The sequence below is a fragment of the Neovison vison genome, chromosome 7, assembly GCF_020171115.1.
Source record: "Neovison vison isolate M4711 chromosome 7, ASM_NN_V1, whole genome shotgun sequence".
Taxonomy (NCBI): domain Eukaryota; kingdom Metazoa; phylum Chordata; class Mammalia; order Carnivora; family Mustelidae; genus Neogale; species Neogale vison.
This window is the reverse complement of record NC_058097.1, coordinates 1,488,487-1,515,861: the sequence shown is the minus strand read 5'-3', so window position 1 is coordinate 1,515,861 and position 27,375 is coordinate 1,488,487. Positions and strand designations below refer to the sequence as shown.

Sequence of the window (27,375 nt, the reverse complement as noted above, 5' to 3'; positions counted from 1 at the left end):
CATCATCTAGTCTGATTCTAGAACATTGTGTCACGCTAGAAAGGAGCCCCGCCATAGTCCCTGCCCATTGTCCCTGGGAGCCACCGGCCCACTTTCCGTCTCTGGAATGACCTGTTGTAGGCACTTCCCACGTGGGGTGCGGGTGGGGGCGGGGGCGGTGGAGGCGGTCGGGGGCAGAGAGAGCACCAGCCCTTCACCCCGTCCGTGGTCGGGTCCTGCTCCGCCGTGTGGATGGACCATGGTCATCTGTTGGCGGACACTCTCGGACGCTTCCAGTTTCTGTCCGTGGTGACCATGCCTGCCCAGGGGTTGGCGGGAGCGTTTGTTTTCGTTTCTCTTGGTAGGCACCCGGGAGTGGATCCACCTCGCTGTTTTGCACGTTAGATTTGAGGACGAGAGGGATGCCCCGATCTCCGCTAGTGGTAGTAACCTCCGTGGTGGGGACGGTGTTGGCAGCAGTGCGGCTCTGTCTGTCCACGGGGACTCCGGGTCACTACCCACGCTGGTCTGGCCCGCCACTCGAGGCCCGATGTCCGCTTGGTTTCAGCTGCATCTGCTCGGCACTCGGTAACTCGGGGAGTTTCTCGGGTTATCTTAAAAATAGAATATTTTACCTTTTTAAGTATCTTACTTTGCTGTGGTTAATGTGAAAAATACTTGATTTGGGCAAACTACAGCATGCTGCTAAACGAACACAGAGAAATGTTCAAAGTCTGAGCTTAGTGACATCTCGGAGAAAAAATACAGATCTTCTTTCTATCTGAGTCTGAGTTCTTGATGCGCTGACGCGTTTGCGGGAACCATGACCCGCAGTCCAGGGGATTGTGTCCACGGGACACGTCTGAGGGACGGTACCTGTTGTTAGGGTTGGGGCAAACGAGGGGAGCCTGGGTGGCTCCGGTCCCCGTCTGCGGATGCTGGGATTGAGCCCCGTGCTGGAGTTCCTGTCCCGCGCGGAGCCTGCTTCTCCCTCTGCCCCTGCTCATGTGTGTGTGTGCTCTCTCTCTTTTTCTCAAATAAATAAAATCTTAAAAAACGAACAAAAAATGAATTGAGGCAAACTAGAGGAATTTTTCTGATGTTCGAAGAAGCGATCGTAATTCAGGACCGTTGCTTGACCACGGCATCGGGAGCAAGCTCGCTGGGATGTGTGCCTTCTGTGGCCTCTGCCCTGGGAACGTCTCCCCCGGCAGTCGGATGTCTGGGAGGAGGCCCCGCTGCGCTGCCCTGGCTAGAACCGTGGTCGGTGCCCGAGGGCCTGGAGGCTGCCACGCACGCACATGCTGTGGAGCAGGCCCTCTGTTAGTGCCTGTCAGAGTCACCATCGGCCTGTAGTGGCTTCGCGTGTGAAAACCTTCTCTGAGATGCACAAGCACCATCCCTCCCACGTCCTCCTGAAGACCAGCTCAGCTGGCCCAGCCGGAGAGGGTCGGGTCAGCTAGTTTCTATTAAGCTCCGGTAACATGCAGAGCTCTGCAGGGCCTTGGGCTCGGCGTTGTGTGGCGTCCCCGAGTTCCTGACTAACAGCCCAGAGCTGCACAGGGACACGCCGCTCTTAGAAAATTATTTAATTGTCTGCAGTGTTAAAAACCACAGGTTCCAAAATGGTTATTTGTTAAGAATTCCAAATGGTTTGCATGAACTGAAGTGCTGTGTTATATCCGTGTGGAGCCCATTACTTACTGTGAGGCGCGGCATCTGTGTTTTGTATTTATTGTATTTCATTTTTTAGAGAGCAAGTGAGCTAGCGTGTGGGTGGGGAGGGAGGGCAGAGAGAGGGTGGGGAGGGGAGGGCAGAGGGAGGGGGTCTCAGGTGACCTCCCTGCTGAGCTTGGAGCCCAGCGCGGGGCTCGATCCCGACATCGTGACCTGAGCTGAAATCAAGAATCAGGTGCTTCACGGACTGTACCCCCAGGTGCGTCCTGAAAACATTTCTTGAGAATTTATTTTCATAAACTTCTTTTTTCTGAAGCAGGCGTCATGCGCAGTGCAGAGCCCCGCATGCGGCTTGAACGCATGAGATTGTGACGGGGGCGGAGATGAAGTGCCACAGGCTGAACCTGCCGGCCACCCAGACGCCCCGACGTAAACTTATTTTTTTTTAACATAAATTCTTTATTTTTATTTCCTTTTAAGATTTCTCATTTATTTGAGAGAGAGACGGAGAGTGCGCGTGCGCACACACACAAGCAGAGACACAGAGGGAGAAGCAGGCTTCTGCGGAGCAGGGAGCCTCACGGGGGACTCGACCCCAGGACCCTGGGGTCATGACCTGAGCGAAGGCAGATGCTTTACCGTCGGAGCCCCCCAGGCGCCCCGACATTGAGCACGTTGATGGGCAGTCCTGAGTGGGCTCCTGAGAACCGTGGGACGGCGGACAGGCGGGTGCCTGGCGAAGGTGGCGTTGGCGCGTGAAGCCGGAATGGCGGAAGGACCCGACAGGCCAGGGGAGGGGGCTGCGGGGGATGCCGGTTCCGGAGTTAGGGGTTCTGGCTCCTCCCGTGGGGTTCCAGAAGGGACGGCGCGTGACGCTGACGGGGGTGCACTGTCCGTGTCCCGTGATTCCCGCTCGTTCCTGCCAAGGAGGACGTCCTTGGCCTCTTGCTGTAGTCCTGGCTGAGGTCGTGATGACTCGCGCTCAGTAGGGCAGCCTGGCCTGAGTCGGTGGCCTTGCGCCTCGGTCGCTGGTGCACGTGTGGTTTCTGGGGAATGTGCTTAGAGTTGGGGGAAAGGGCTTGGCTGCAGTACCAAAGACCATTTTTTTTTTTTTTCCCTTTTTCTTATGATCCTGTGTGTGACTCAGCCGTCTTGAACTGCCCATTTAAAAACCCCAAATTATCAATCTGTTTCTAGCGCACAGATGTCCCGTCACTCCCAGAGAAGCCTGGGGGTGTGGGCTGCGGGTACATAGTGCGCTGTGGCTAATCCCAGAGAGGTGTCTGGTTCCTCAGGTGGGTCTGAGGGTCGAGCGTTGTCCGCACTCACTTCAGGTGACACGCGGGACTCAGGGGAGCGGTCAGGAATGTGCCGGCTTGTGAGAGTCCTGTGTGATCCGGGGCTTGGGGGCCACCCCAGCAGGGCCTGTCTTGGAAAGCCGTGTTCGGCTTGTTCCCAGGGCTGTCCTCCATGAGCGTGGCCAGAGCCTCTGGTCCCCGCAGCCCGTGGGTCCCTGTGTCCTCGCCGCCCCCACTCAGCAGGCCATAGAAAAGGCCACACCTTCGTACTGGCCTTAGCCTTTGACTCCAGAAGCTAATGATGTTTGCTCCGGGAATGGTCTGGTTCAGGAGGGCGACGCGGGGAGCTGGATGCTGCAGGGCGCGAGGCCAAGAGGACGGTTGTGAATGCTGGGCTCTCGGAGCTACTGGAGGGGCCTCGCACTCCGTTATGAAAGCCTCCAGGTGATGTCGGAGCGGGGCAGCGTGGTCCAGCAGTGGCCCTGGACATGGGTCGAACGGAAGACACCGCAGATTCCCGCCGATCCCACTCCTTTCCTCAAGTGGCTCCCGTGACTCTGAGCCCACAGCCTCTGAGCAAGAGCGCACAGCACGGCCCTGGGACTTGGGAGCCCGGGGTGTGATCGCGTGGGGGTCTCAGGCACATCGGTGTCTGTGTGTGAGTGGCGGGCGCAGGACGCCGGTGGCCCTGCTCTCTGTCCCGCGGGTGCGCGTGACGGCGTGGCTGGCTGGTGCTGCTCTCCGCTGCTCCGTCATCTTCCCACGGCTGGAACAGACCCTCAGGACAGAGTGTTAGTTGTGCGGAAGTGTTTTCAGGGGAGGAAAATTCGAGTTAGTCCTGAAGGGCTTTTGTTAGGTCTTTCAGAAGTGCTAGTTCATTCCGTCGACAGTTAAAATAATCGGAATAGAAGGTTAGTTTATTTTTCTTACAATCTGGTAGTTTTTCAGTAAGGCCGGTAGATCCTGCTTCAGATGCCCAACGTGAACAGGCTATTTTAGTAAAATAAATACATGCTTTCTGAAGGGTCAAAAGGGGAATTTCTCACATATTTATGTGGGAAGGTGTTTCATCTTGTTTCTCATTTAAAAGACATGATTCATCATCACTGCTGAGAAGCTGGAGTCCGGCCTGTGTTCTAGCCTCCGAGTCGGAAGTGAGTTGGGGCTGAGTCTTCCCCAGGGGAGCAGGCCTGAGCCACTGGGTCAGCCGGCGCGACCCCGGGAAGGACGGGCTCCTGCATGTCCCTGGCGGTCCTGTCCTCTTGCCGCAGGGCTCACAGGGATGCAGCACGTCTCCCACAGGACTGGGACGGCAGTGGTGGTGTCCTGGTCCCTCTCCCACTGGTCCCTGGCTCGCATGACAGTGACCTTTCATCTCGTCGTTGGTCAGGGTCACTGAGGCCGCCGTCCTTGTCCTGGCTTGGCTTCCTGCTCTGGCACGGAGCACACACCCATCATTTGCTGGGCATCTGGTGACATTCGGGACGAATCGGTTTTAAAGAGGTCAGAAAATGCCTTGTAAAATGTTGAGACGTTGGATCGGAATAAAATTTCTGGGTAATTTTCCATGTTACCAGAAAAATGTAAACCATTCTATTTGGGAGTGGTAAGGGGGTGGGAGATGAGGAAAGTTAATCGTTAATGTCCTTTTTGGAGGGGAGCAGCATCTCCTGAAACAGTACTTACCATAGGAGTTTGATCCGGCACCTTTCATCCTCAGAATATTCTGCAGTCAAATGCTCTACCCCTGAGCTATACCCCCAGGCCTTCATCCTCAGAATATTCCGGTAACATTTCCAGAGCCATGTGCTCGGCACGAAGGACGGGCTCTTTTTGTCTGCAGACAGGCGGCGCGGAGCGGGACCCCCGCCGGATGTGGAAGCCAGCTTCCTCTGTTGGCTTGGTGCGGGGCTGGCCCTCGCGCGTCCCGGGCGGTTTCCCTGCTTCTGTTGGAGCGCCGTCGGCGGAGGAGGGGGCGCCAGGCTTGGCTCCTGTAGGGCCTGCTGCAGTCGGCACCCCAGCGGAGACCAGTCGGGGAATACGGACCCATCTTACTGATGTTTATTTTTGATATGAAGGAAATGGATTTTAATGGTTATTTGTCAATTTTTTCCACTTACTTTGCATCATATTTTGCTCTTACATAGGTGACATCACTTTTTCTTTTCTTTCCTGTGAATTACTTTGGAAAATACTTGCATTTACACCTTTGGCTACTGGGGCCACGGAAGTGGACTGTCCTGGTGTCGGTGTGCTGGTGTTTTTCTTTCTTGTTTCTGGAACTGAGGCTCTCCGGTGGGGGACATTTGGAAGAGTGGCCTTTTTCCTTGTACATCATTGTATCAGCTCCAGGGGCCAAGTACGGGGTTTGGACGAGGTGACGTGCTCTCGGCACAGGCCCGTGGCTGTCGGGAGCGTCCGTGCTGAAGAGTGTTTGGTTTATGGACAGCAGAGCCAGCAGGAGACTGCACAGCATGGACAGCGTGGCTTTGGTGAAGGGAGACGCGTCCCCGAGGGGGCCGTGGGGAAGTTTGGGTGGCCAGCTGGTTTGTTGGGCGGCATCGGTGGGCCTAGGCTGTGGCCCATCCCTGGCCAAGTCACGCCCTGGCTGCCGGCACCTCTTCTCAGTGCTGGTTTGAGAAGACATTGACTCTGACTCTCCGTTTGAACTCCTGTCCGCTGTGCCTGCTGCTTTAGAAACACTGTGTCACTGGGGGGCTCGCCAGCACAATCCCATCACTTCTTCCTCCTGAGATAGACTGCCGCAGTCTTCGGCAGTTAAGCCCTTGCGCTGGCCATGGGTCGTGCCGGTGGTGGTCGGGGAGGCAGGTGCCGTGGCGGCCCGCGCCCCTCCTGGCTCAGCGTGCTGCCGCCCTTCCCCATGGGCTCGCAGGATCCTCCTGTTCAAATACTTCGGTCTGGAGAAGGTCTGGAGACTGCGCCTTTGGTCTGACTGCGTATGTTCACAGGGGAAACAGCAGCGCGTGGGAAGGGAATGTGGGAAGGTTTCAGCGCCGTAGGTCCTGCTGCTTCTTGGACTGCCGGGTAGCCCATCAGCGGCTGCGTGTGTCCACTGTCACCCCCGACACACGTTCCCTGCCCTCCGTTGTCAACACAGATGGGGTCCCTCCCCATCCTTCTTTCCTCTCCCCTGCTCGCTCTGTGGCCCGACTGCGGCAGGTAGGGACATCTTCCCGCTCTGCGTGCTGTCCTGAAGCCTGGGTTCCCCGAGGGCTTCGGCCGGAGCATGAGACCCAGTGCTGGGCGCAGAGTTGCCCAGTAAGTATCTGTAGATGAAGCCGTAAATACCCTGGAAGTGGGAACTTCTCTGACATTTCAGATACGACCTGGGGACAGCCCCGCCAGGCCCCCGCCTGCGCAGATCGCGTGTAGGCCGACGTAGCAGGAGCTGGTTGGCGTTCAGAATCACGCGTCTGCTGAGCGTGTGCCCAGAGCCCCGGTGTTCTCAGAAACGAGCCTGCCTCCCGGTGGCTCATTCACAGTTGCGATAATCGGGTTTGTGATTGGTTTTCTGTCCTCAGCTAAAGCCAGGTGCCTGGCCTCAAACCCACTAAGCAGTTCTTCCAGCCACTGGCTGGTCCCCGTGGGCGACGTGCTCACCTAGATGGGGTTGCCGAGCCTCACCGGATGCTCTGGCAGATCTTGTGATGCGGGAGCTTAGCCGGCTCTCTGCAAGGGGGTGGGGCGTGTGAGTCAAGGCTGGGCGGCTACGTGCTCTGCTCCAGCCTTTGGCTGCTCCTGGTGGGACCTCTTCCTGCCCAGGGCAGTGGGGATGCCGGCATCACGACATTTCGGAATCAAGCTCGAGAGAGATCTGAAGCTGGGCCGGCCTGGCCGTGGCGTGACCTAGCAGCTCACTTGATAGAAAGTGGGTGTCCCTCTCACACCCCAGCCACCCAGGAGGAGGCCTCCCCCTGCTTAGCACCCCTGCTCTCCCACGGGGGCTGCTTCACGCAGGTGTGCTCTCCCCCCTGCCCCGGCTTCGGAGTCCGGCTCAGAAGAGATTGCTGGGGAAGCCGCCAGTTTCTTAGCGGAACTGATCCTGGGTTTGGGATCTTAAGTGGAGCTTTCTCCTGCCAAAGGTTGAGGCTCCCTTGAGTTGGTGTTACGCTTGACGAACACGGAGCCCTTTTGCACTCACACTGGGCCACTCTGACGGCTGGCGGCTGTTTACGGTGACGGAATCCATGGTCCTCGGTGGTCAGGCAAAGCCAGACCCCTTGCTGGGGGCCTTGCTCAGGATCCAGGGGATGGCTGTGAGGCTGGTCTCCGTCTCGCAGTGTCCCCCGCTTCTCCCACAGTGAGCTGGCGAGGTGCCCGTGGGCCTGGGGGGGGGCACCCCAGGTAGAGAGGTTTCTCCCGTCCCACTGCCTGCCTCTCTTTCCGCATCAGCGCCGTGTCTGTGTCATGATCATCTCTGTGGCCTTGTCGAAGGCAGAGGGGATCCCTCCCCGACCTGAACGCGGAGCTCTGGGTGTGTGCGTTTGACTCCCCGGCCGCAGACCGGCCCGCACGCAGGGCGCGCTGCCTCCTGTTTGCTCGTATGTGGGTTAGTGGGGCAGGGCTCGGCCCGCGGAAGCCAGTCGGGAAGGCAGAAGAGGGTTTCCGTGTGGCTGGCCCGTCCATCTCTCTGCGATGGGTCGGTGGACACCAAGGTGGCCCTTGTGGGAATGATGTGTGGTTTCCGTTCATCACGTGTCCTCGGTGACCTCAGGGGTCGCCCCCTTGCTCCCGGGGAGCGCTTCTCCAGCGGCCTCCCCGGAGCGTGTCTGTGCCGAGCCCGGTCCCGAGCTGACGGGAACCCGCCTCTTCTCTCTCTCGCAGAGGACTACCCCAACGGCACGTGGCTGGGCGACGAGAACAACCCCGAGATGCGCGTACGCTGCGCCATCATCCCCTCGGACATGCTGCACATCAGCACCAACTGCCGCACGGCCGAGAAGATGGCCCTGACGCTGCTGGACTACCTGTTCCACCGGGAGGTGCAGGCCGTGTCCAACCTGTCGGGCCAGGGCAAGCACGGCAAGAAGCAGCTCGACCCCCTCACCATCTACGGCATCCGCTGTAAGTGCGGCGTCCTCGTTCCCACCTTCGGGAACCTTCGTTCCCACCCCGGAGTGCGGGGTCGGGGGTCCTACGAGGGAGAGTTCTGGGCGAGTCAGGACCGTGCCCTGGGGCCGGGGAGGGTGCTGGGCTTGCCCCTCATCTGAGTCTGTCCGAGTGTGGGTGGAGCGTGTTCAGTAGACTTTGCGGCCGCCCGCTGTGGGAGAGACTTGGGAGACGCAGGCCTCTCAGACCCGCTTCCCTGGTCCCCGGCTGGCTCTGGGGCTCGGGGAGGAGCCGGGCCGGAGCCAACCTCTGCCCCCCGCTGAGCGCGGCCTTTCCTGGGCTTCCCATGGCAAGAGCAGGGTGCCGCCCGCCTCCTGCCCTTCAGGGGCGTCTGTGTCATTGCAGGCCCACCTCCCTGACCGTGGCCGGCAGATCTCCTGACACTGGTCCTGATGTCCCGACAGTTTTTGTGGTTTTCTTCCTCTTCGAAGAGCACCCCACATTCACATCCGTCGTCCCTGTATCCTGTTGGTGACATCTCAGGGGTGCAGGAGGCCTGTGGCCTCGGCAGCACTCCCGTGCCTCTCACCGCCCTGGGCTTGTCCCCTCCACGGAGCCTGCTGGACCCCGGGAGTGAAATGGCGCAGACTGTCCAGCCGAGGCACCCTGTGCACGTGTGCTAGCTGGGCTGGACCCCCGGCAGGGGACCCCCACAGGTGCTGCAGCCCCCTTAGGAGGTCTCTGGTCGCGAGCTGCTGTGGGATGCAGGTGCACCCGTGTCTGCGCCCACAGTGACTGGACCCCCACCCCCACCCCCGTGGGTAGTGCTGGTTTTGATACTGAGCTCCTGGGAGGGAGGGTCTTGGGCAGCTGAGCTCCAGGGGGACTGAAGAAGGACAGGCAGTGTCTTAGCAGGGCTGTGTTGGGAGACTGATGGGGCGTCCAGCCCGGGTCTGCTGCGTGCAGAAGGGGGCACAGATAGAGCCCAGGGTTCTGGAAACAGGCGCACGACTTGACTGAACAGAACTCCGGAGGTCAGCATTAGCGCTGTGTGCTGTGGGGGAGCGCCCACTTTCTCTGTAGCAGAGGATGCCTTTACCGTCATCGGCTTCTGAGTTCTAAGCAGAATGGTTGTGTTTGCGTCGGAGCCAAGTGCCGGGGCCCCGAGCGTGTGTTGGCAGGAGCCTGGGCCGCCTGCATGTTCTCATGGGGGCCCAGGGAGGGCAGGAGGGTTCTGGGGTGGCAGGCTGTCCGGGGGCTGGCTTTCCAGACAGCTGCTTTGCATAAGCACCGAACTTGGCCCCGTCTCTTTCCCACGCAAGGGAAGCCCTGTGGGGCCTCAGGCTGGAGGAGTTCCTGACCTAGAATGCGCACATTGGCTTTCTTGTGTGCAGTTTGCAATGAATGAAGACGTATCTTTTAAAAAGGAAATCCCTGGAATTGAGATGGACTGTCCACAGCGAGTGTTGCCCCAGGAAGTGGGGCCTACCCTCACGGAGCTTCGTCCCTCCAGGAAGGCCCCTGCTGAGAGAGCAGGCCAGGCGTGGTAGCGGCCGGTGTCCTGGAAGGAGCCGTCTGACCGCCGCTCCGGGCTTGCGCCCTGTGTGTGCGGCCCGGCAGGAGGAGCGCAGGCTGCGGGGCGGGGGCCCGCCACGCTCGTGAGGGGGTGCCTGCAGGTTGTGCTCCACAGCTCTGCCAGGGACCGGTTGCCCGTCCGCGACCACAGGGGCTGTCAGGACGCGGTCTTCAGAGGAGGTGGTGTGTGGCATCTTGGCTGGGAAGCAAGGAACGGCCGTCGGTGACCCCGGTGGGAGAGCCCCTATCTGGTGGTCCATGCCTATGCCTACGCAGCTCGGTCCTGGGGTGCAGAAGGGCAAGCAGGAGCGGGTTTGAGCCACGACTTGGGACCCTAGGCCGGTCCCCCTGCCCCCCTCCCAGAGCGGAGAGTGGCCTTGCAGGGCCGCGGGGTAGCACTGGGGGCCTGTGCCACCCGCACAGAGTGGCCCCCGCAGATGTTGTCTCTCCTGCTCTGTCCCGGCCTTACTGGGGGAAAACAGGAGCATTTTCGAGGCGTACGTTAGGCTGTTTCCACGAACTGCCTTTGTCGTGCGGGAGTGAGGGTCTTCTGAGAGGTAGAGGCAGGGCAGAAGCTGCTCCCCGAAGAGCACACGTGCTTCCCAGCGTGTGCGCGTCTCGGGGCTCCTGGGAGCTGCCGGGCTCCCTCAGGTTCGGGCAACCCGACCTTACAGAGTGTGCCCGAAGCATCAGTAGCGCATGCCAGTGACTTCCCCAGCGGGGCCAGCATCTGAGCAATGGCCCCGAGAACGCCAGGGCCGGTGCGCTCCCATCGAGCCGAGCACAGAGCCTTTGCTCTCGGGCTCGCGCTGGCGGGGCCGGCACCTCTGCGCAGGCCGTGAGCTGCCGTGAGCTGCCGTGAGCTGCCGTGAGCCCGCCCCCCGGGGGGCTGCTGGAAAGACCAGGAAAGCGCGTGTTGCTCGGATGGCCCTGTCTCGGAAGGCGTCTGGGAAGCCTGCAGACGTGGAGGAGAGCTCCCCAGGAGGCCACAGAGCACTTGACCGGGACTCGGGTCCTGCTCTCACAGGGGACTGCGGTCGGCCCGTTCTGCCCCGGCAGCCGCCCCGACCGGAGGTTGTGCTCCGTGAGGGCACCCAGAGGCTGGGCGGCTCATGCCTGTGTGTGTCCTGGTGCCGCTGTGGGTACTGGGGTGCAGGAACGTCTTGGGCGCCTGCCACCGGGCGCAGCCCCCTGCAGTGTTAACTGCGGCAGCATTTGGCTCTCCGTCCGCCCCAGAGGCTGGAAGTCTGACCTCATGGTGTCTGAAGGGCCGGGGCGAGTCCTGGCGCCCTCCAGCTTCTGCTGGTGCCTGGGGTTTTGTGCCCACACAGCTCCCATCCCCGCCGGTGTTGACACTCGCCCGTCTCCTCCCTGTGGGGATGGCTCTCCTCTCTCCTTAGAAGGACACTCGTCGTGGTGGATTGAGAACCTCGTGTACTCCTTGTCTGACCCCATCTTAATTAACCCCGTCTGCAGAGACCCGGCTTCCGAGGGAGGTCACGTTCTGAGGTCCTGGGAAGGACATGCATTTTCGGGGACACTTCCTGGGGCCTGGGGCCTGGGTTCTTTGGAACTTGGTAATCAGCCATAGTGCGTCACACAGTTGTCCCCGGGGTGCCCAGCAGGTGGGTTTGGGGACCCTGAGGGGCCACCGTGAACCTGGGGCTGGGAGGCAGGTGTGGTCAGCACGCATGAGAGACTGTTGGGGCCCTTGCTGGGGCGCCTGGACGCAAGGCCATGGGGGGGGCCTCGGGCCCCTCCCATTGTGCTTCTCTGCTGTTGGGGAGCTTCTTACTGCTCGGGGAGCGGGGGCTCCCTCGGCTCTGAGCCCAGGACACCAGACACACACAGTCCGTGGAGACACACTGGCTGCTCCCCTCACTCGGGCTAAAGATTTCTCTTGTTTTTCTGGGTCAGTCCTTATCGAGGCTCCTTTTGGGACATAAATTTCTGGCACTCTGTTTTCTGCTTCTCTTTGTCCTTGAACTCGAGATTCCACGAGCAGTGATAGTGTTTCTCATTCCTCTTTCTGATAAGCCCCGTGCCACCCACCACGGATGGGAGATGGCCAGCTCTGTTCCTTTTTCCCTCAGCCCTTGTGGGGCTCTCTGTTACACAGCTGGGCGTCTGGTCTTACAGTTCCCAGCCCCAGCGTGAGGATGGGCGCTCCGGGAAGTGGGAAGGCGGTCAACGCTGACGGAGCTTTGGATCCTTGGGGGGTAGCCAGAGAGCTTGCCCGGGAAGCTGCGGAGCAGGCTGGGGAGGCGGTGTTTTGGGGGCAGCTGAGCGTTCTCCTCCAAGACGGTGAGGTGACAAGTGGCTCGCCTTGAGGGTGACCCAGACCCCGCAGCTTCCTGGGGACCCCGAGTGCTGGGGCACAGCCCTGGGAGCAGCCTCTGGTTGCCGTGTCTCCTGCCCGGGCGCCGTGGTGGCGGCCTCGTGGACGGAGGTCGGGAGAACCGGCGCATCAGGCGGGCGGTGCCGTGCGAGGCAGAGGGGGCCGGAGCTGGGGTTTCTGGGGCCACTGCTGCTCTGCTTGGGTGGGTGCCTGGAGGCCTGGATTTCAGGATCGTGTCTCACTCCTGACTGATACTTGGACAGGAACTGAAGCCGGGGGCCTGGCATTCTTAGCTCATGAGGTTTTCTTGGAAGCATCAGATAACGCAAGAGAGAAGATGCTTCAACAGTGTGAAAAGGCAGTTAAAGTGAGTTTTCTGACCCTCATTACCGAGGTTTCTGCTCCAGCGCTTGTGAAGTGGGGCTGCTCGGTGCCAGCAGAGAAGACGTGGCGGAGAACGCAGCTGTCTCGGGGGCGTGCAGGGTCTCAGGCCCCCGGCCGCTGCCGTGACAAGCTCAGGAAGGCGGAGCTGAAGCCCGGGTGGCGTGCACCGTGGGGGGCGCCTTCCTCCCGCTGGGCTGTCCCTGCCGCACGTGCAGTGGGGGTGGCAGGTGGCACTGCTGATGGAAGGAGAGGGTCACGTGAGGCCGAGGGAGGACGGACAGACGGACGGCTTGTGACGCAGCGCGTGGAAGCCCGGTCTTGAACGGCTGGTTGGTTTCTACAGAGTTGAGTTTAGATAGTAACGTTCTTGCTCGTTGCTCGTGTGCCTGTGTGTGTTGTAGGTAGTTTCTGTTCCTAACACGTTTTTTAAAATTTCACAGCGTGTCATTAACCCCGAGAGGCCTCGGGAAGGTTTCTCCCTGAGTGTGGGGGTCTGAGGGCAGGAGGACGGGCTAGAGTGTTCTTCCTCATTGTGGCGCATGCCTGGAGGCCGTGATTGCGTTTTCTTCTTTGGTCTTGGAGAGCACCGCCGCCCTCAGCCCCTGGCGGACTGCAGCCGGGAGCTGGGCTTCTGTCACCAGTGCTGGCCACTCGCCCGGACTTTCTCAGTCCGCCCCTGCACGCGAGGCCACATGGGGCACGTGGCGGCCACTCGGTAAATATTGATTACTGGTCTGTGGCTCTTTGAGAGGCGACCCGAACACCAGAAAGCTAAGAAGGGGCCACTCCGTGTGTGTATTTCCTCTTGTGCACGAGGGTCACAAGAGCTGCCAGAGCGACTGGGTCACTTTTCTTTCCATCAGTGCTTCTCATCCGGGTCCCTGCCGATGTAGGTCACGGGACTTTGGGTTGTGTGTTTAGATCTGGTCTTAGCACATGCTCGTAAAGCCAAGAAGTGTCTTTCCAAGGCAGAAGAAACTCGATACTTCGTGGGGTGGGAAAACCAGCTCTCCTGGTGGTTCTCCGGGCGGCCGGCTCACGGGAGGAGGTTGTAGGGGGCGGGCGTCAGTTAAGCTCTCAGTGGATGGCGTAAACACGGCCCTCCCAGCAGTCAAATCGGTGTTGTTCAGCCCCGTTTTTGTTTAGTCTTCAACTTTTGGATTCTGTCCATTTATTTTCCTGTTAACCAGTGAAGTTTCACGAGCCGGCTTGAGAGGAGGTCACCGTGTAGACGAGGGTGTCTTCCTGCTCCCATGCTCGTGACTGTGACTTGGCCCAGGGAAGGGGTGAAGTGTCCAGGGAGGGTCTCTGTCTGCCACCCGTTCCTCGGTGGTCTCCCTCATGCCCGGTTTCCTTGTGGATGATGGCGGGGGTCTCTGGCGCTGGGTGGCGCCAGTAAGATGCTCCACGGTGAGGAGTGGGCCCTCCGGGGTCGTGGGCAGCAGAGTGGAGGAGATGCTCTCCACCAGGGTGTGCAGGGCCCTCGGGCGTGAAGAGTAACGTGCCCTTTGAGTTTTCCTCCGGACCAAGTCCTAGAGGCCAGCGTCAGACCCGGGCAGTGACAGAAGAGTGTCTTTGGATGAATTGTGACCACAGTCTGCTGGCGCGGGAGCGTGTGCCGCGTGCCCAGGGTCTGGGCTCTTGGCACAGCGAACCGTAAATACGTCAGTTCTCGGAGACGCCCGAGAGCCGGCTGGCGGTGCAGGTGGGAGGGACTCGGGGTCCCTCGGGCTGGTTAGGGGCAGGGTCACTGAGGTCGTGTCTGAGCAGAGACTTGCGGGAGTGGGGGAGAGCTGCAGGCACGGAGGCCCAGGAGAAGGCGAGCTGGTTCTTGGGAGTGGGGCTCCGATGGGGTCGCGGGCCCCAGTTCCATTCTCGGCGTTGAGGGGGTAATGTCCCCGTGTTACTCTGCGGGAGCGGACAGAGTCGAGCGTGGGTATCTCGGAGGCTCCGGGTACCCAGCACCCGCTCGTCGCGGCGCGGACCCGTCGGCCGCCTGCAGCGTCAGCGAGTGGGATGCGTCGAGAGCCCCGCGGGGGTGTCCGCAGGGGCTCGGGCCGCTCCCGCGCCGGGTGCTCGGGGGCCGCCCCTCCCGGTGCCGCAGTCCGGCTGTGTTTACAGGTCACCTGTTCTACAAGTTCGGAATCACGGAGTCCGACTGGTACCGGATCAAGCAGAGCATCGACTCCAAGTGTCGGACGGCCTGGCGGCGGAAGCAGCGAGGCCAGAGCCTGGCCGTCAAGAGCTTCTCCCGGAGAACGCCGTCCTCATCTTCGTACAGCGCCTCAGGTATGCTCTGTCCCGTCCCGGGGGCCCGGGGGCGGGTCGTGGTGTCCACGTGGAGCTCTGTGACCAGAGGCCCCATCTGTGTGCGCTGCGGGCGGGTGCCTGTGGGCCGCTGCGGGGGGCCCTCCTGGAAGGTTCTGGACGGAGGCCTGGAGAGCAGGGCCTGGCCGTCGTCCTCATCCTGCTTGCGTTCGAAGCGGCAGGAGGAGCTCCGTCAGGATGGTGGCAGCCGCGGCGGTGAGCCGCTGTGTCGCGTCCTGCAGCCGAGGTCCCGAGTAGAGCCCTGGGGTCCGTATGGGGCAGCAGGTGAGGGGGAGGGGAGCACGCGGGGCTGTGTGTTCGTTACTATTGTTCTCAGTGTTGCGCCTCAGTTCCGCTTGTGCACAAGAAAGCGGACCTTCCAGACTCTTCTTTCAGGCGTCGGCGGAGGACTGGCTTTCCCCTAGGAACGTCTCCCTGGGAACCGGTGTGGTTTCAGTATTGCTTTTCACCCAGCCCGTCTCCGAGCAGCTTAATGGGAACATTGGAAACAAAGTCTCCCCAGAAGCTCTCTTGGCCACGGCTCTTAGAACCTGAGGCGGTGGCTGGGGCAGGCCTCAGGTTCTAAGAGCCATCAGGTTCATGGTCAGGTTCAAGAGCCTCAGGTTCATGGTCAGGGCCGGCTGGAACCTGTCTGAAGCACTGTGGGGACCGGGTCGCCGGACATTCTTGCAGGGTTTTGTCCTGCTGAGGCGACCTCAGGAAGCGGCTTTTCTCCTGGCGTTCTGGGAGTCACTTGCCAGCAGTTCCCAGAGATGGGATGTGGCCTCACACGTTGTGCCCCAAAGCCCTGCCTTTGTGAGCGGCCGCCCTGAAGAACCTCCTAGTGGGGAGTCCAGACCTTTCTGTTGGCGCTGAGCCGGTCTGTCCTGGCGACTCGGAGGCAGCCACTGGGGAACGTGCGGAAGCCGTCTCTCCTTGAGGAAGTCGACTGCCTCTACGGGTCTGGAGAGTTCAGGGAGGTGGGCTTTGTCCTCCTCGCCCTGGGGTCCAGGTGGCGGAACAGAGCTGGACGTGCAGTTGGCCGTCCGTGCGTGTCCCGAATGCCAGAGGAGGAATGGCAGACGGCGCTTTCTCTGTGGACGCGGTGTGCGCCCGTCTCTGGAGGTGCTGGCGAGGCAGTGTGGCCCCGGGAATCACGTTCCGTTCCCTTTCTGGTTCAGTCCGCCCAAACCTGCAAGTCCGTGTTTCTAGCAAGTAGCAGTGATGCCCGCAGGCCAGCCCACACCGGGCTGTGTGAGTGTCGCGTCCCATCGGTGGTGGGGTTGTGGGGCCGGCCAGCCCTCACCCTGCTTCTCACCCCGACTGGAGACCCGGGTGGCTTTACCTCGCACACAGGTTTGAGTTCTGTTGTGCGGTCGGTGATTTTATGACATTTTGTGGTTGTGTATTTGGAATCGTTCCTTCTCTTCCGGTTACTAGTGTTTCTTTTAACTGACGGTAGTTCATTGATCAGGAGTTGAGTTACTTTGGTGGTTTATTTACACGTATTTCGGTATTTCTTCTAAGGGGCTTTGGGTTTGAGTAACTCTCTGGTGCTGTTGGCCCCTCGGGGGTGGTGAGCAGCCGTCCTGTGAGCGCGTGTCCAGTGCCCGCTCTCCGGGGCAGACTCGACACGTGGGGACGTGAGTCGGGGGTCCTAGGACGTGTTGTTTGGAATAGACCATGTCCACTGATGAACAACAGGACACGGCAGTGCTTTTCGTGGCCCGCCCGTGTCCTCAGGAAGGGATCACGCCTGTGCCCAGGTGCCCTGGTCCCACAGGAGAACCTGGCCGCCTCGGCCCAGGCCTCCGTGCCCGGTGTCTGGGTAGCTCTCCAGTCCCAACAAGGGCTGCTTTCTGTGTGGTCCGCTCGCGGCTGTAGGCTTCCTGCTGAGCGCTGCAATCGAGTTTGCAAGGGAAACACAAAACACGTATTTTTCTTTTGTCAAACTTGAAAAAAAAATACATGGCTTTTTTTTGTTTGTTTTAAACGATTTATTTATTTATTTGAGGGAGTGAGCACGCGAGAGCTGGGGTGAGGGGACAGGGAGACGGAGAGAGAAACGCAAGCAGACCCCATGCCGAGTGCAGAGCCTGCCGCAGGGCTGGACCCCTTGACCCTGACATGGGGACCCTGAGATCATAACCTAAGCCAAAGACAGAGTTGGCCGCTGAGCCAGCTGTGCCCCCCAGACACCCCTAAACAGTCCATGGCTTCGTAAATCTCTGTGGGTGTCACCGTTTCTGATTTTGTGCTGCACTCCTGACTAACGTCACATAAAGTGAAGTAGCTGGTGGGCCGCGGGGCTCTGGCGGCCTGTCCTTGCCCTGTTTGCTCCCTCCCAGCCTCCTAAGGCAAGTATGAGACGGTGACAGAAATAATCCAGGAAAATTCCCGGATTCCTGGCTCACTTTGGAATTGCTAGTGACTCCAGCTGCGTCTGCCTTGCTTACTCCTGAATTAGCAGCAGTCAAAAAAAAGAGCTTCCAAATACGTGTTACAAAGGAAATTCTGAGCCCAGGCTCCTCTGTTTAAAGCTGATTTCGTGCTGTCCTGTGAGCACAGACTAAAATTACTAGTGTCCATGGATGTTTACAAAACCAGTTTATTAAAACATTGGCAGTGCGCTCTCCTGGCTGGCCGCAGCCTGTGACCTGTTCACGTGCTCGAGGGAAAGACGGCTGTGCTTCACTGTCGGCGGTGCCGCTCTGTGCCCGCCCTGCAGGCCTCATCGGGGAGTTGAAGGCCTCACGGTGTCTGTGCGGTGCCCAGTAGTTTAGGCTTGCAGAGAATGAGCCCATCTGTGCGTGCAGCTGCCTTTCCTCTGGATGTGGAGAAGAGCCCGGCTGGCAGGGAGGTGGGGGAGGCCCTCCGAGTGGCCTTCCCGGTGCGCGCTCTGACGGCGGGCGCTGCGGTCCGAAACCTGCGCGGGGTCAGCGCTGTCGGCTCGGTCACAGACAAGGGTCCAGCACCGCTTCTTGCCTGGACTTTGATGTCAGCACAGATTGTGAGACGTGGACTGAAACTGTTCTTTATGTAGAATGACTGTGGGGAGCTCTTGATTCGCTGGTAGACTCAGTAATTTGAATCTTAGGCTTGGAAACCGTTGACCTCATACCCGCATGGCCTGTCTTCTGCAGTGTCTTTACAGCCTCGGGGACTCATTCTTCCTTTATTGGAGCCAACAGAGAACTGGCAAGATCAGTGATTTTTTAAAAAATATTTTATTTATTTATTTGACAAGACAGAGATCACAAGTAGGCAGAGAGGCAGGCAGAGAGAGGGGGAAGCAGGCTCCCTGCTGAGCAGAGAGCCCGATGTGGGACTCGATCCCAGGACCCTGGGATCATGACCTGAGCCAAAGGCAGAGGCTTTAACCCACTGAGCCACCCGGGCTCCCCTAGATCGGTGAATTTTTATTAATGCTAGAGCAGAATGATTTGGGAATCTATTCAGTTATATAATTCTTATTAATTAGCAGAGCGAACTTTAAATGTTTTGGTCAAATACCCTCTTTAAGAGGTTAGAAAATGTGTATTCTTCCTTGCGTATTTTTAACTTGACATTTTAAAATGTTGACAGCTAGAAGTTTTCATTATACTTTGAAATCATTGAAAAGGATGTCATTTCTGACATAATGCAAGGGTTAACATTTCGCATGCAGACGTATTCAGTGGATTATATGTTTCATGTCCACGTAATGCCCACCATTAAGCTGTTAAAGAATGAAAAGCTTTCGTTGGGTAAGCAGACATTTTACATCTTTTTTCTCCTTCCATTCACTTCTCACTGAGTCTCGCCCTGCCGTGATGCGTGTTTACATTTTTACTATCCGTCTGCCATAATTCTCTGCAGAAAATTGTACACACAAAATCAGAATGTTTTTCCGAGGCTTTAATGTTCTAAGTGTTTAAGAAAGTTCTGTTAAGATAAGGTCGCAGCTGAAATGAACACACAGCACGCCGACACAATGTATTGATTTGGATTAAACAAAGGGAGTGAGGTTTTACTGGAAATGTATCTTGAAAGAAGTGGTTGGGGATTTACACCCCCCCCCCCCCCGTGAGTTTAATTGTCCGTGAATAAGTAGTATTTACTGCTGGCGTAAAGCAGACTATTACCAACTTTATTCCTTTTCATTTTTGCTGATGAGTCCGGAGCCACTTCATTTAAGAAACAGATGAGAATCGTCTGTCCGAGCAGTCAGTCCTTCAGCCCCTTGTGTCCACAGGTCGGAAGCCCCCGCTCCCCGGCACTTAGAACTGCGGTCTCCAGACGATGCCGCGGGCCCTCCCTTGGGACCTGTTGACCGGACTCGGGAGGAGCAGTTCCCTTTCCTCTCCGTGGGGATGTGGGGCTGGGGAGGGAAGGAAGCCCAGAGGCTTGCACGGGGCTGGGGCCGCCCGTCTCGGGCTGGTGCCTGAGGCCTTCTGTCCTTCTCCGCAGAGACCGTGATGAGCACCCCGCCCCCCACCGGTGAGCTGCCGCAGCCCCCGCCACAGGCCCTGCACTACGCCCTGGCTGGCGCCCAGCAGGTCCAGATCCACCAGATCGGAGAGGACGGACAGGTCCAAGTAGTATGTGCCCTTCTCATCAGTCTGCCTCCGGAAGGGATGCGGGGAGGGGGCTGGGGCTGGGGCAGGGGCACGGCCAGTGGGGAGGGCCATGCCCCATGGCCCCTTCGTCTCCTTTGCATGTGCTACCCCGGAGGCCGCCGTCTGCTCCGAGGGTCTGGGTCTTCAACTGTCCCTATTTTGGCCTGTCCTGCTGTCCGCTGCAGGTGCCCTGTTGATATTTTCTCAGTTCAGAAACACGGCACCCTTTCCCTGAGGGAAGAACAAGTCATCTCCTTCTGGTGTCCGGAGAGAAAGGGAGTGGCCTTTAGTCCTGCGTAGCCCTTCCTCTGCGTGGTGTGACGTGCGCTAAGCTTGTGGAGGCTGTGAGCGCCGCATTCTGCTTTGCATGGCCCGGCCCGGGTAGAAAGGCCTCCTGATCACTGGGCCCTGTGGCCGAGGAGAGTAGGGGTGTCGTGAGGGAGCTGCCCCTGTTCAGCCCCTGGGCTCCTGCGGACGTCCGCGTCCCACCGAGCTACGTTCTCCTGCAAGTCGCAGGGCCCCGGTCTGACCTTGCACTTGGCGTGCTGCCTCGGAAAGGTGGGCTCCCGGAAAGCTGCTAACCAGTGCTTTTCGAGGGGTTTTCTTCACCTTCCAGAGGAGGATGCTGAGTCCTCTGTGTGACTGACTGTCACCAAGGCCATTACTCCTGTCTTAGCGGCAGAGTCTTTGAGGGAGGTCTGGGGCGGATCACTTGGATCCAGTTTGCACAGTTGGAGTAGAACCAGCGCAGCAGCAAGTTCCCAGCGGCGCTGAGTTTTGCCGGCATTTATGCCGGGTGGGGTCCTGCCTGCCCCCACAGCCCTAAGGGCATATTAGCGGGGTTTTTGGTGTTGACTGACCTGTTTAAGTAGTTTTGTTTCTTGACTTAAACACCTTGCCTAACCCACGTTCAGCGTAGACACCCAGTGCGGCTCCTCCCACCGACCCCGTACTGCACTGTGGCCTTCTTACCCCAGACCTTGAGGACACCACCTGCTGCTTCCGGGAGCTTTCTGGTCCCTCCACATTGACAGGATGGCGGAAAAAAAAAAGTTCTTCTCATTTTCTGGGAAATAACTGTTTCCCGTCTTCTCCTAATGCTCTTTCCATTGTTAAATTTGCCTGTTTGGTACCATTTGAAGATGGAACAGATTGTTCCTGGGCCCCATTGCCTCTTTAAGAACATTGCGGTGCTCTGTGTGTGTTACAGACCAGAACTTTCAGGAGGCTGTTTGATAATGCACTCCCCGCCTCGTCCGCATGTTCTCTTACGCTGTTCAGGGTTTAATGGTCTGGAATTGCCAGCAGCCAATCCGGAGCAAGAGCTTCAGAAAGCGTTGCTCGTTTCCTGTGGCTGTGGGTTTCTTCTGATGCTTCTTGGTGTCTTCTCTTGCTGCGGATCCCACAGGGCCATCTCCACATCGCGCAGGTGCCGCAGGGCGAGCAGGTGCAGATCACGCAGGACAGCGAGGTAAGTCCAGGCCCCTGGCGCTGCCCTGGGCCTGCTCCGGGGTCGTGGTCCAGCAGGGGGGACGGCTGGGGGTCCCCAGCTGACACAGCCTCCCGCAGTGACCACCTGACTCCCGTTTCCTCAGGAGGTCGCTGTGGTCGGGGAAGGGGCTGCGGGGAGAGGGACCTAGGACATGTTGTTAGGACGGAGGTGCCTGGCAGCAGGCAGCGTCCAGAGGGAAGTGGCCCAGAGGTGCTTGGGGCAGGGGTGGGGGGGGGGTAAGGACCTGCTGCTGAGCGAGCGCTGGCCAGGTCCTGTGAGGGGGTACCCCGGCAGGAGGGCAGCCCCTCGTGGAGTGGCCACAGCGCTGGGCGGGAAAGGAGGGCCGACGGTGCGTCCGGAGGAGGTTGCAGGCGCCGGGTTCCCTTGAGGGCGGGGGGAGCTCCCTTGTAGGGGCGCAGAGAGGTTCGAGGCCCAGGTAGTGGCCGCCGACGCCTGCCAGGAGAGGGGATCCTTCACTACACCCTGGAACTTACGGTAGCCTCCTGAAGGGAAATCATTATACATTTGTGTTCATACTGTTTCTGCCCAAAAAGTCATTAGAATATTTCTTGGATTTCATGAATTCGCCCCTTTTTCCACATCTTATAAGCGCGTCCCTCCTGTCCATGTAATCCAGCATTTGTTTCCATTAGGAATCGAGTGCACTGAATCAGAAGAAATCGTTGATGCCATCAATAATTACTTTGTCCTAAGTTACAGCCGCGGTTGGTCCCCACACGCAGAACACTTGTTCGTTGAACGAATACTTTGTCAAAGCGAAGCTGCCTGTACAGACAGTTTTAGCAGAGCCTCTTAGTGCTGTAACAGTCATTTGTTCCTAAACAAATGAAAATGCATTTCCACCTGGTCAGACCCCACTGGGCCTGTGATCTGGTCAGTTGTGTTGTGTCCTGTCTGCTCCCGGGTTGGGGCCCTGCCCCTGGGTGCCTCAGGTGTCCCCATCAGGGCCCTGGGTGACGAGTACACGGGACAGCGCTGTGTAACAACTTCTTGTTCTCCTCGGTCTAAAGTTGTTTCAAAATTGAATTTGGGGGAAAACGTGACAGTTCCATTTGGGGTCAGTACTGGGGGGTGGTACAATGGTTTTTTTTCAGCTTGTTTTTATAAGAGAAAATAGTCTGTAAACTCGGTTTTTGTTTTGTTTTGGGTGTTTCATTGTTACAGGGGTTGACGTTTTGTAGAGCTCGTACACATAGTTTTGCTGTTTATCCAGAGACGGAACGGTTGCCCCTGCCTCTGTCTCATTGGGTCTGGAAGTTTTTCTGGTCCTTGATCTCTGCCTTTTTCACCCATTCTGCAGGGCAATCTCCAGATCCACCATGTGGGCCAGGATGGGCAGGTAAGTGCTCACGTGCGCTCCCGTAATGCCAGCTTGCCGTGGGTGTCGCCACATCTGGCATTGCTACGGGGTGGGGTGGGCAGCCGGACGCTGGTGCGGCATCAGCCTCGGGGACAGGCCAGCGCTAGCCCTGCAGCCACGGACGTCTTGGAGCACGTGGACACGTGCACAGGTGGGGCTCTGGGCTACATGTGTGGCTTTGTGGGGTGTGATGTCGTTTTTTGTTTTGTAGCGGAACATCCGTCCCTGTGGCGTTGTCGTCTGTGAGCTTACACGCGTGCCGTCGGCGGCCGCGTCCGTGCACTGGTTATATACTAGAGTGCGGAGGGGTTTTCGTGGAGGCTACTGCAAAATGCCAGTCACCAGCCTTTAAAAGAAATCTCTGACAAAAAGCATAACGGATTAGTCGTTGGACGCTCGGGATGCGTACCGTGTTCACGAGGTGGAGTGCTCCGGCGGGAGGCTCTAGCTTGCTCACATCCAGTGAGATTGTCGGTGACTTGGAGCATTGATATTTCCATGCCCTTTTGGAGAGTTTCCGTTACAGAGATGTTTGTGGTATTTGAAAAATGGTGAAACAGAGTCTGGAGAATCTTCCTGATACCACGGGACCCGGAGCCACGAGAGCTCATTTGCTGTCCCAACAATGATACTTCTGGTTCTCGAGACCAGCTGCGCTGCCGGCTTCGAAACAGCCGTGTGCGGCCCTGTTGCTGTTGGGGGGGCCTGCAGCATCGGGATCCCTGGACTCAGAAACGAGAGCACAATGGCACCCCGTGTGTTGTATTTGGAACCTCCGAATGCCTTGGGAGAAGCACAGTGGACCCTAAGTCACTTGTTTAGATTGGAGTTTCTCTGTTTCCAGTCTCACCTTGAATGTACACATGAGGTGTTTTTTTTTTAATTGTTATTAATATACAGTGTATTGGTTTGCCCCAGGGGTACAGGTCTGTGAATTGTCAGGCTTATACATTTCACAGCACTCACCATAGGCCATACCCTCCCCAATGTCCATAACCCAACCACTCTCCCTCCCCACTCCCTCCAGCAACCCCCAGTTTGCTTCGTAAGATTGAGAGTCTCTTACGGTTTGTCTCCTTCCTGACCCCATCATTCATTTTTTACGTCCCTTCCCCCCATGGCCCCCCACTTTGTCTCTCAACTTCCTCTTATCAGGGAGACCATATGATAATTGTTTTTCTCTGATGGACTTATTTTGCTCAGCATAATATCCTCTAATTCCATCCACGTCGTCGCAAATGGCAAGATTTCATTTCTTTTGATGGCTGCATAGTATTCCATTGTATATACATACCACATCTTCATTATCCAGTCATCTCTTGATGGACATCTAAGTTTTTTCCATAGTTTGGCTATTGTGGACATTGCTACTATAAACATTCGGGTGCACGTTCCCCTTCGGATCACTACGTTTGTATCTTGGGGGTAAATACCCAGCAGTGCAATTGCTGGGTCACAGGGTAGCTCTATTTTCCACTTTTTGAGGAACCTCCATGCTGTTTTCCAGAGTGGCTGCACCAGCTTGCATTCCCACCAACAGTGTAGGAGGGTTCCCCTTTCTCTGCATCCTTGCCACCATCTGTCATTTCCTGACCTGTTGATTTTAGCCATTCTGACCGGTGTGAGGTGGGATCTCATTGTGGTTTTGATTTGTATTTCCCTGGTGCCCAGTGATGTGGAGCACTTTTTCATGTGTCTTTTGGCCATTTGGATGTCTTCTTTGCAGAAACGTCTGTTCATGTCCTCTGCCCATTTCTTGATTGGATTATTTGTTCTTTGGGTGTTGAAATTGTTAAGTTCTTTATAGATTTTGGACACTAGCCCTTTATCTGATAGGTCGTTTGCAAATATCTTCTCCCATTCTGTCTTTTGATTTTGTTAACTGTTTCCTTTGCTGTGCAAAAGCTTTGATCTCGATGAAGTCCCAATAGTTCATTTTTGCCCTTGTTTTCCCCGCCTTTGGTGATGCTCCTAGGAAGAAGTTGCTGTGGCTGAGGTTGAAGAGGTTGCTGCCTGTGTTCTCCTCAAGGATTTTGATGGATTCCTGCCTCACGTTGAGGTTCTTCATCCATTTTGAGTCTATTTTTGTGTGTGGTATAAGGAAATGGTTCAATTTCATTCTTCTGCATGTGGCTGTCCAATTTTCCCAACACCATTTGTGAGACTCTTTTTTTCCATTGGACATTTTTTCTTGCTTTGTTGAAGATTAGTTGACCATAGAGTTGAGGGTCTATTTCTGGGCTCTCTATTCTGTCCCATTGATCTATGTGTCTGTTTTTGTGCCAGTACCATGCTGTCTTGATGATGACAGCTTTGTAATAGAGCTTGAAGTTTGGAATTGTGATGCCACCAACTTTGGCTTTCTTTTTCAACATTCCTCTGACTATTCGGGTCTTTTCTGGTTCCATGTAAATTTTAGGATTATTTGTTCCATTTCTTTGAAAAAAATTGATGGTATATTGATAGGGATTGCTTTAAATGTATAGATTGCTTTAGGTAGCATAGACATTTTCACAATATTTGTTTTTCCAGTCCATGAGCATGGAACGTTTTTCCATTTCTTTTTGTCTTCCTCAATTTCTTTCATGAGTATAGATTTCTGAGTACAGATTCTTGGCCTCTTTGGTTAGGTTTATTCCTAGGTATCTTATGGTTTTTGGTGCAGTTGTAAATGGGATTGACTCCTTAATCTCTCTTTCTCCTGTCTTGTTGTTGGTGTATAGAAACACAACTGATTTCTGTGTATTGATTTTATATCCTGACACTTTACTGAATTCCTGTATGAGTTCTAGCAGTTCTGGAGTAGAGTCATTTGGGCTTTCCACATAAAGTATCATATTATCTGCATAGAGTGAGAGTTTGACGACTTCTTTTCTGATTCGGATGCCTTTAATTTCTTTTTGTTGTCTGATTGCTGAGGCTAGGACTTCTAGTACTATGTTGAATAGCAGTGGTGATAGTGGACAGCCCTGCCATGTTCCTGACTTTAGGGGGAAAACTCTCAGTTTTTCCCCATTGAGAATGATTTTCACTGTGGGTTTTTCATAGATGGCTTTGGTGATATTGAGGTATGTGCCCTCTATCCCTACACTTGAAAGAGTTTTGATCAAGAAAGGATGCTGTACTTTGTCAGATGCTTTTTCAGCATCTGTTGAGAGTATGATATGGTTCTTATTCTTTCTTTTTTTAATGTATTATATCACATTGATTGATTTGTGGATGTTGAATCAACATTGCAGCCCAGGAATAAATTGCTACTGGGTCGTGGTGAATAATACTTTTAATGGACTGTTGGATCCTGTTAGCTAGTATTTTGGTGAGAATTTTCGCATCTGTGTTCATTAAGGATATTGGTCTGTAATTCTCTTTTTTGATGGGGTCTTTGGGATCAAGGTAATGTTGGCCTCATAAAATGAATTTAGAAGTTTTCCTTCCATTTCTATTTTTTGGAACAGTTTCAGGACAATAGGTATTAATTCTTCTTTAAATGTTTGGTAGAATTCCCCTGGGAAGCTGTCTGGCCCTGGGCTTTTGTTTGTTGGGAGATTTTTGATGACTGCTCCAGTCTCCTTACCGGTCATGGGTCTGTTCAGGTTTTTTATTTCTTCCTGGTTCGGTTTTGGTAGTTGATACTCTATGAATGCATCCATTTCTTCCAGATTGTCAAATTTGCTGGTGTATAGTTGCTCATAATATGTTCGTATTTATTTGGTATTGTTTATGATCTCTCTTCTTTCACTCATGATTTTATTAATTTGAGTCCTTTCTCTTTTCATTTTGTTAAGTCTGGCCAGGGGTTTATCAATCTTATTAATTCTTTCAAAGAACCAGCTCCTAGTTTCATTATCTTTTCTCCTGTTTTTTTGGGTTTCTATTTCATTCATTTCTGCTCTGATCTTTATGATTTCTCTTCTCCTGCTGGGTTTAGGGTATCTTTGCTGTTCTTTCTCCAGCTCCTTTAGGTGTAGGGCTAGGTTGTGTACTTGAGACCTTTCTTGTTTCTTGAGAAAGGCTTGTATTGCTCTAGACTTTCCTCCCAGGACCGCCTTTGTTGCATCCCAAAGATTTTGAACAGTTGTGTTTTCATTTTCATTTGTTTCCATGAATTTTTTCAGTTCTTCTTTAATTTCCTGTTTGAACCATTCATTCTTTAGTAGGATGTTCTTTAGCCTCATTGTATTTGGGTTCTTTCCAGCTTTCCTCTTGGGACTGAGTTCTAGTTTCAGAGCATAGTGGTCTGGAAATATGCAGGGAATGATCCTCATCTTTTAGGACTTGGAGACCTGCTTTGAGACACAGGATGTGATCTGTTCTGAAGGATGTTCCATGTGCACTAGAGAAGAATGTGTATTCTGTTGCTTTGGGATGGAATGTTCTGAATATATCTGTGATGTCCATCTGGTCCAGTGTGTCATTTAAGGCCTTTATTTCCTTGTTGGTCTTTTGCTTAGATGATCTGTCCCTTTCAGTAAGGGGGGTGGTGTTAAAGTCCCCTACTATTATTATATTATTGTTGATGTGTTTCTTTGATTTTGTCATTAATTGGTTTATATAATTGGCTGCTCCCATGTTAGGGGCATAGATATTTAAAAATGTTAGATCTTCTTATTGGACAGACCCTTTAAATATGATATAGCGTCCTTTCTCATCTCTTATTATAGTCCGCGGCTTAAAATCTAGTGTATCTCATATAAGTATTGCCACCCCAGCTTTCTTTTGATGTCCGTTAGCATGGTAAATTATTTTCCACCTCCTCACTTTAACTCTGGAGGTATCTTTGGGTCTAAAATGAGTTTCTTGGGGAGAGCGTATTGATGGGTCTTTTTTATTTTATTTATTTATTTATTTATTTATTTATTTATTTATTTTTATCCATTCTGATACCCTCTGTCTTTTGATTGGGGCATTTTGCCCTATTTACATAGGGCAGCTTTTGAAAAATATGAATTTAGTGCCATTATATTGCCTGTAAGGTGACTGTTAGTGTATATTGTCTCTGTTCCTTTCTGGTCTGTTACTTTTAGGCTCTCTCTTTGCTTATAGGACCCTTTCAATATTTCTTGTAGGACTGGCTTGATGTTTGCAAATTCTTTAATTTTTGTTTGTCTTGGAAGCTTTTTATCTCTCTATTTTCAATGATAGCCTATAGCATTCTTAGCAGCATATTTTTCTCATTTAGTGCTCTGAATATATCATGCCAGTCCTTTTAGGCCTGCCAGGTCTCTGTGGATAGGTCTGCTGCCAATCTAATATTTCTGCTGTTGTATGTTATAGAC

At 55.4% G+C, this 27,375-nt stretch overlaps 1 protein-coding gene across 9 annotated transcripts in view; it reads left to right on the top strand.

Annotated features, from left to right (window-relative positions):
- The window catches only part of LOC122911148 (BTG3 associated nuclear protein), a 115,239-nt gene that overhangs the window by 45,589 nt on the left and 42,275 nt on the right, over positions 1-27,375 (top strand). For 7 of the 9 annotated variants that reach the window (XM_044255576.1, XM_044255577.1, XM_044255580.1 and 4 more), the window contains 5 exons: positions 7,800-8,039; positions 14,443-14,610; positions 19,078-19,208; positions 20,626-20,697; positions 22,040-22,078. In XM_044255576.1, coding sequence (XP_044111511.1) covers positions 7,800-8,039; positions 14,443-14,610; positions 19,078-19,208; positions 20,626-20,697; positions 22,040-22,078 — 650 coding nt within the window. The remainder of the gene's footprint in view (positions 1-7,799; positions 8,040-14,442; positions 14,611-19,077; positions 19,209-20,625; positions 20,698-22,039; positions 22,079-27,375) is intronic. The other 2 variants (XM_044255583.1, XM_044255575.1) reach the window with 1 other exon arrangement.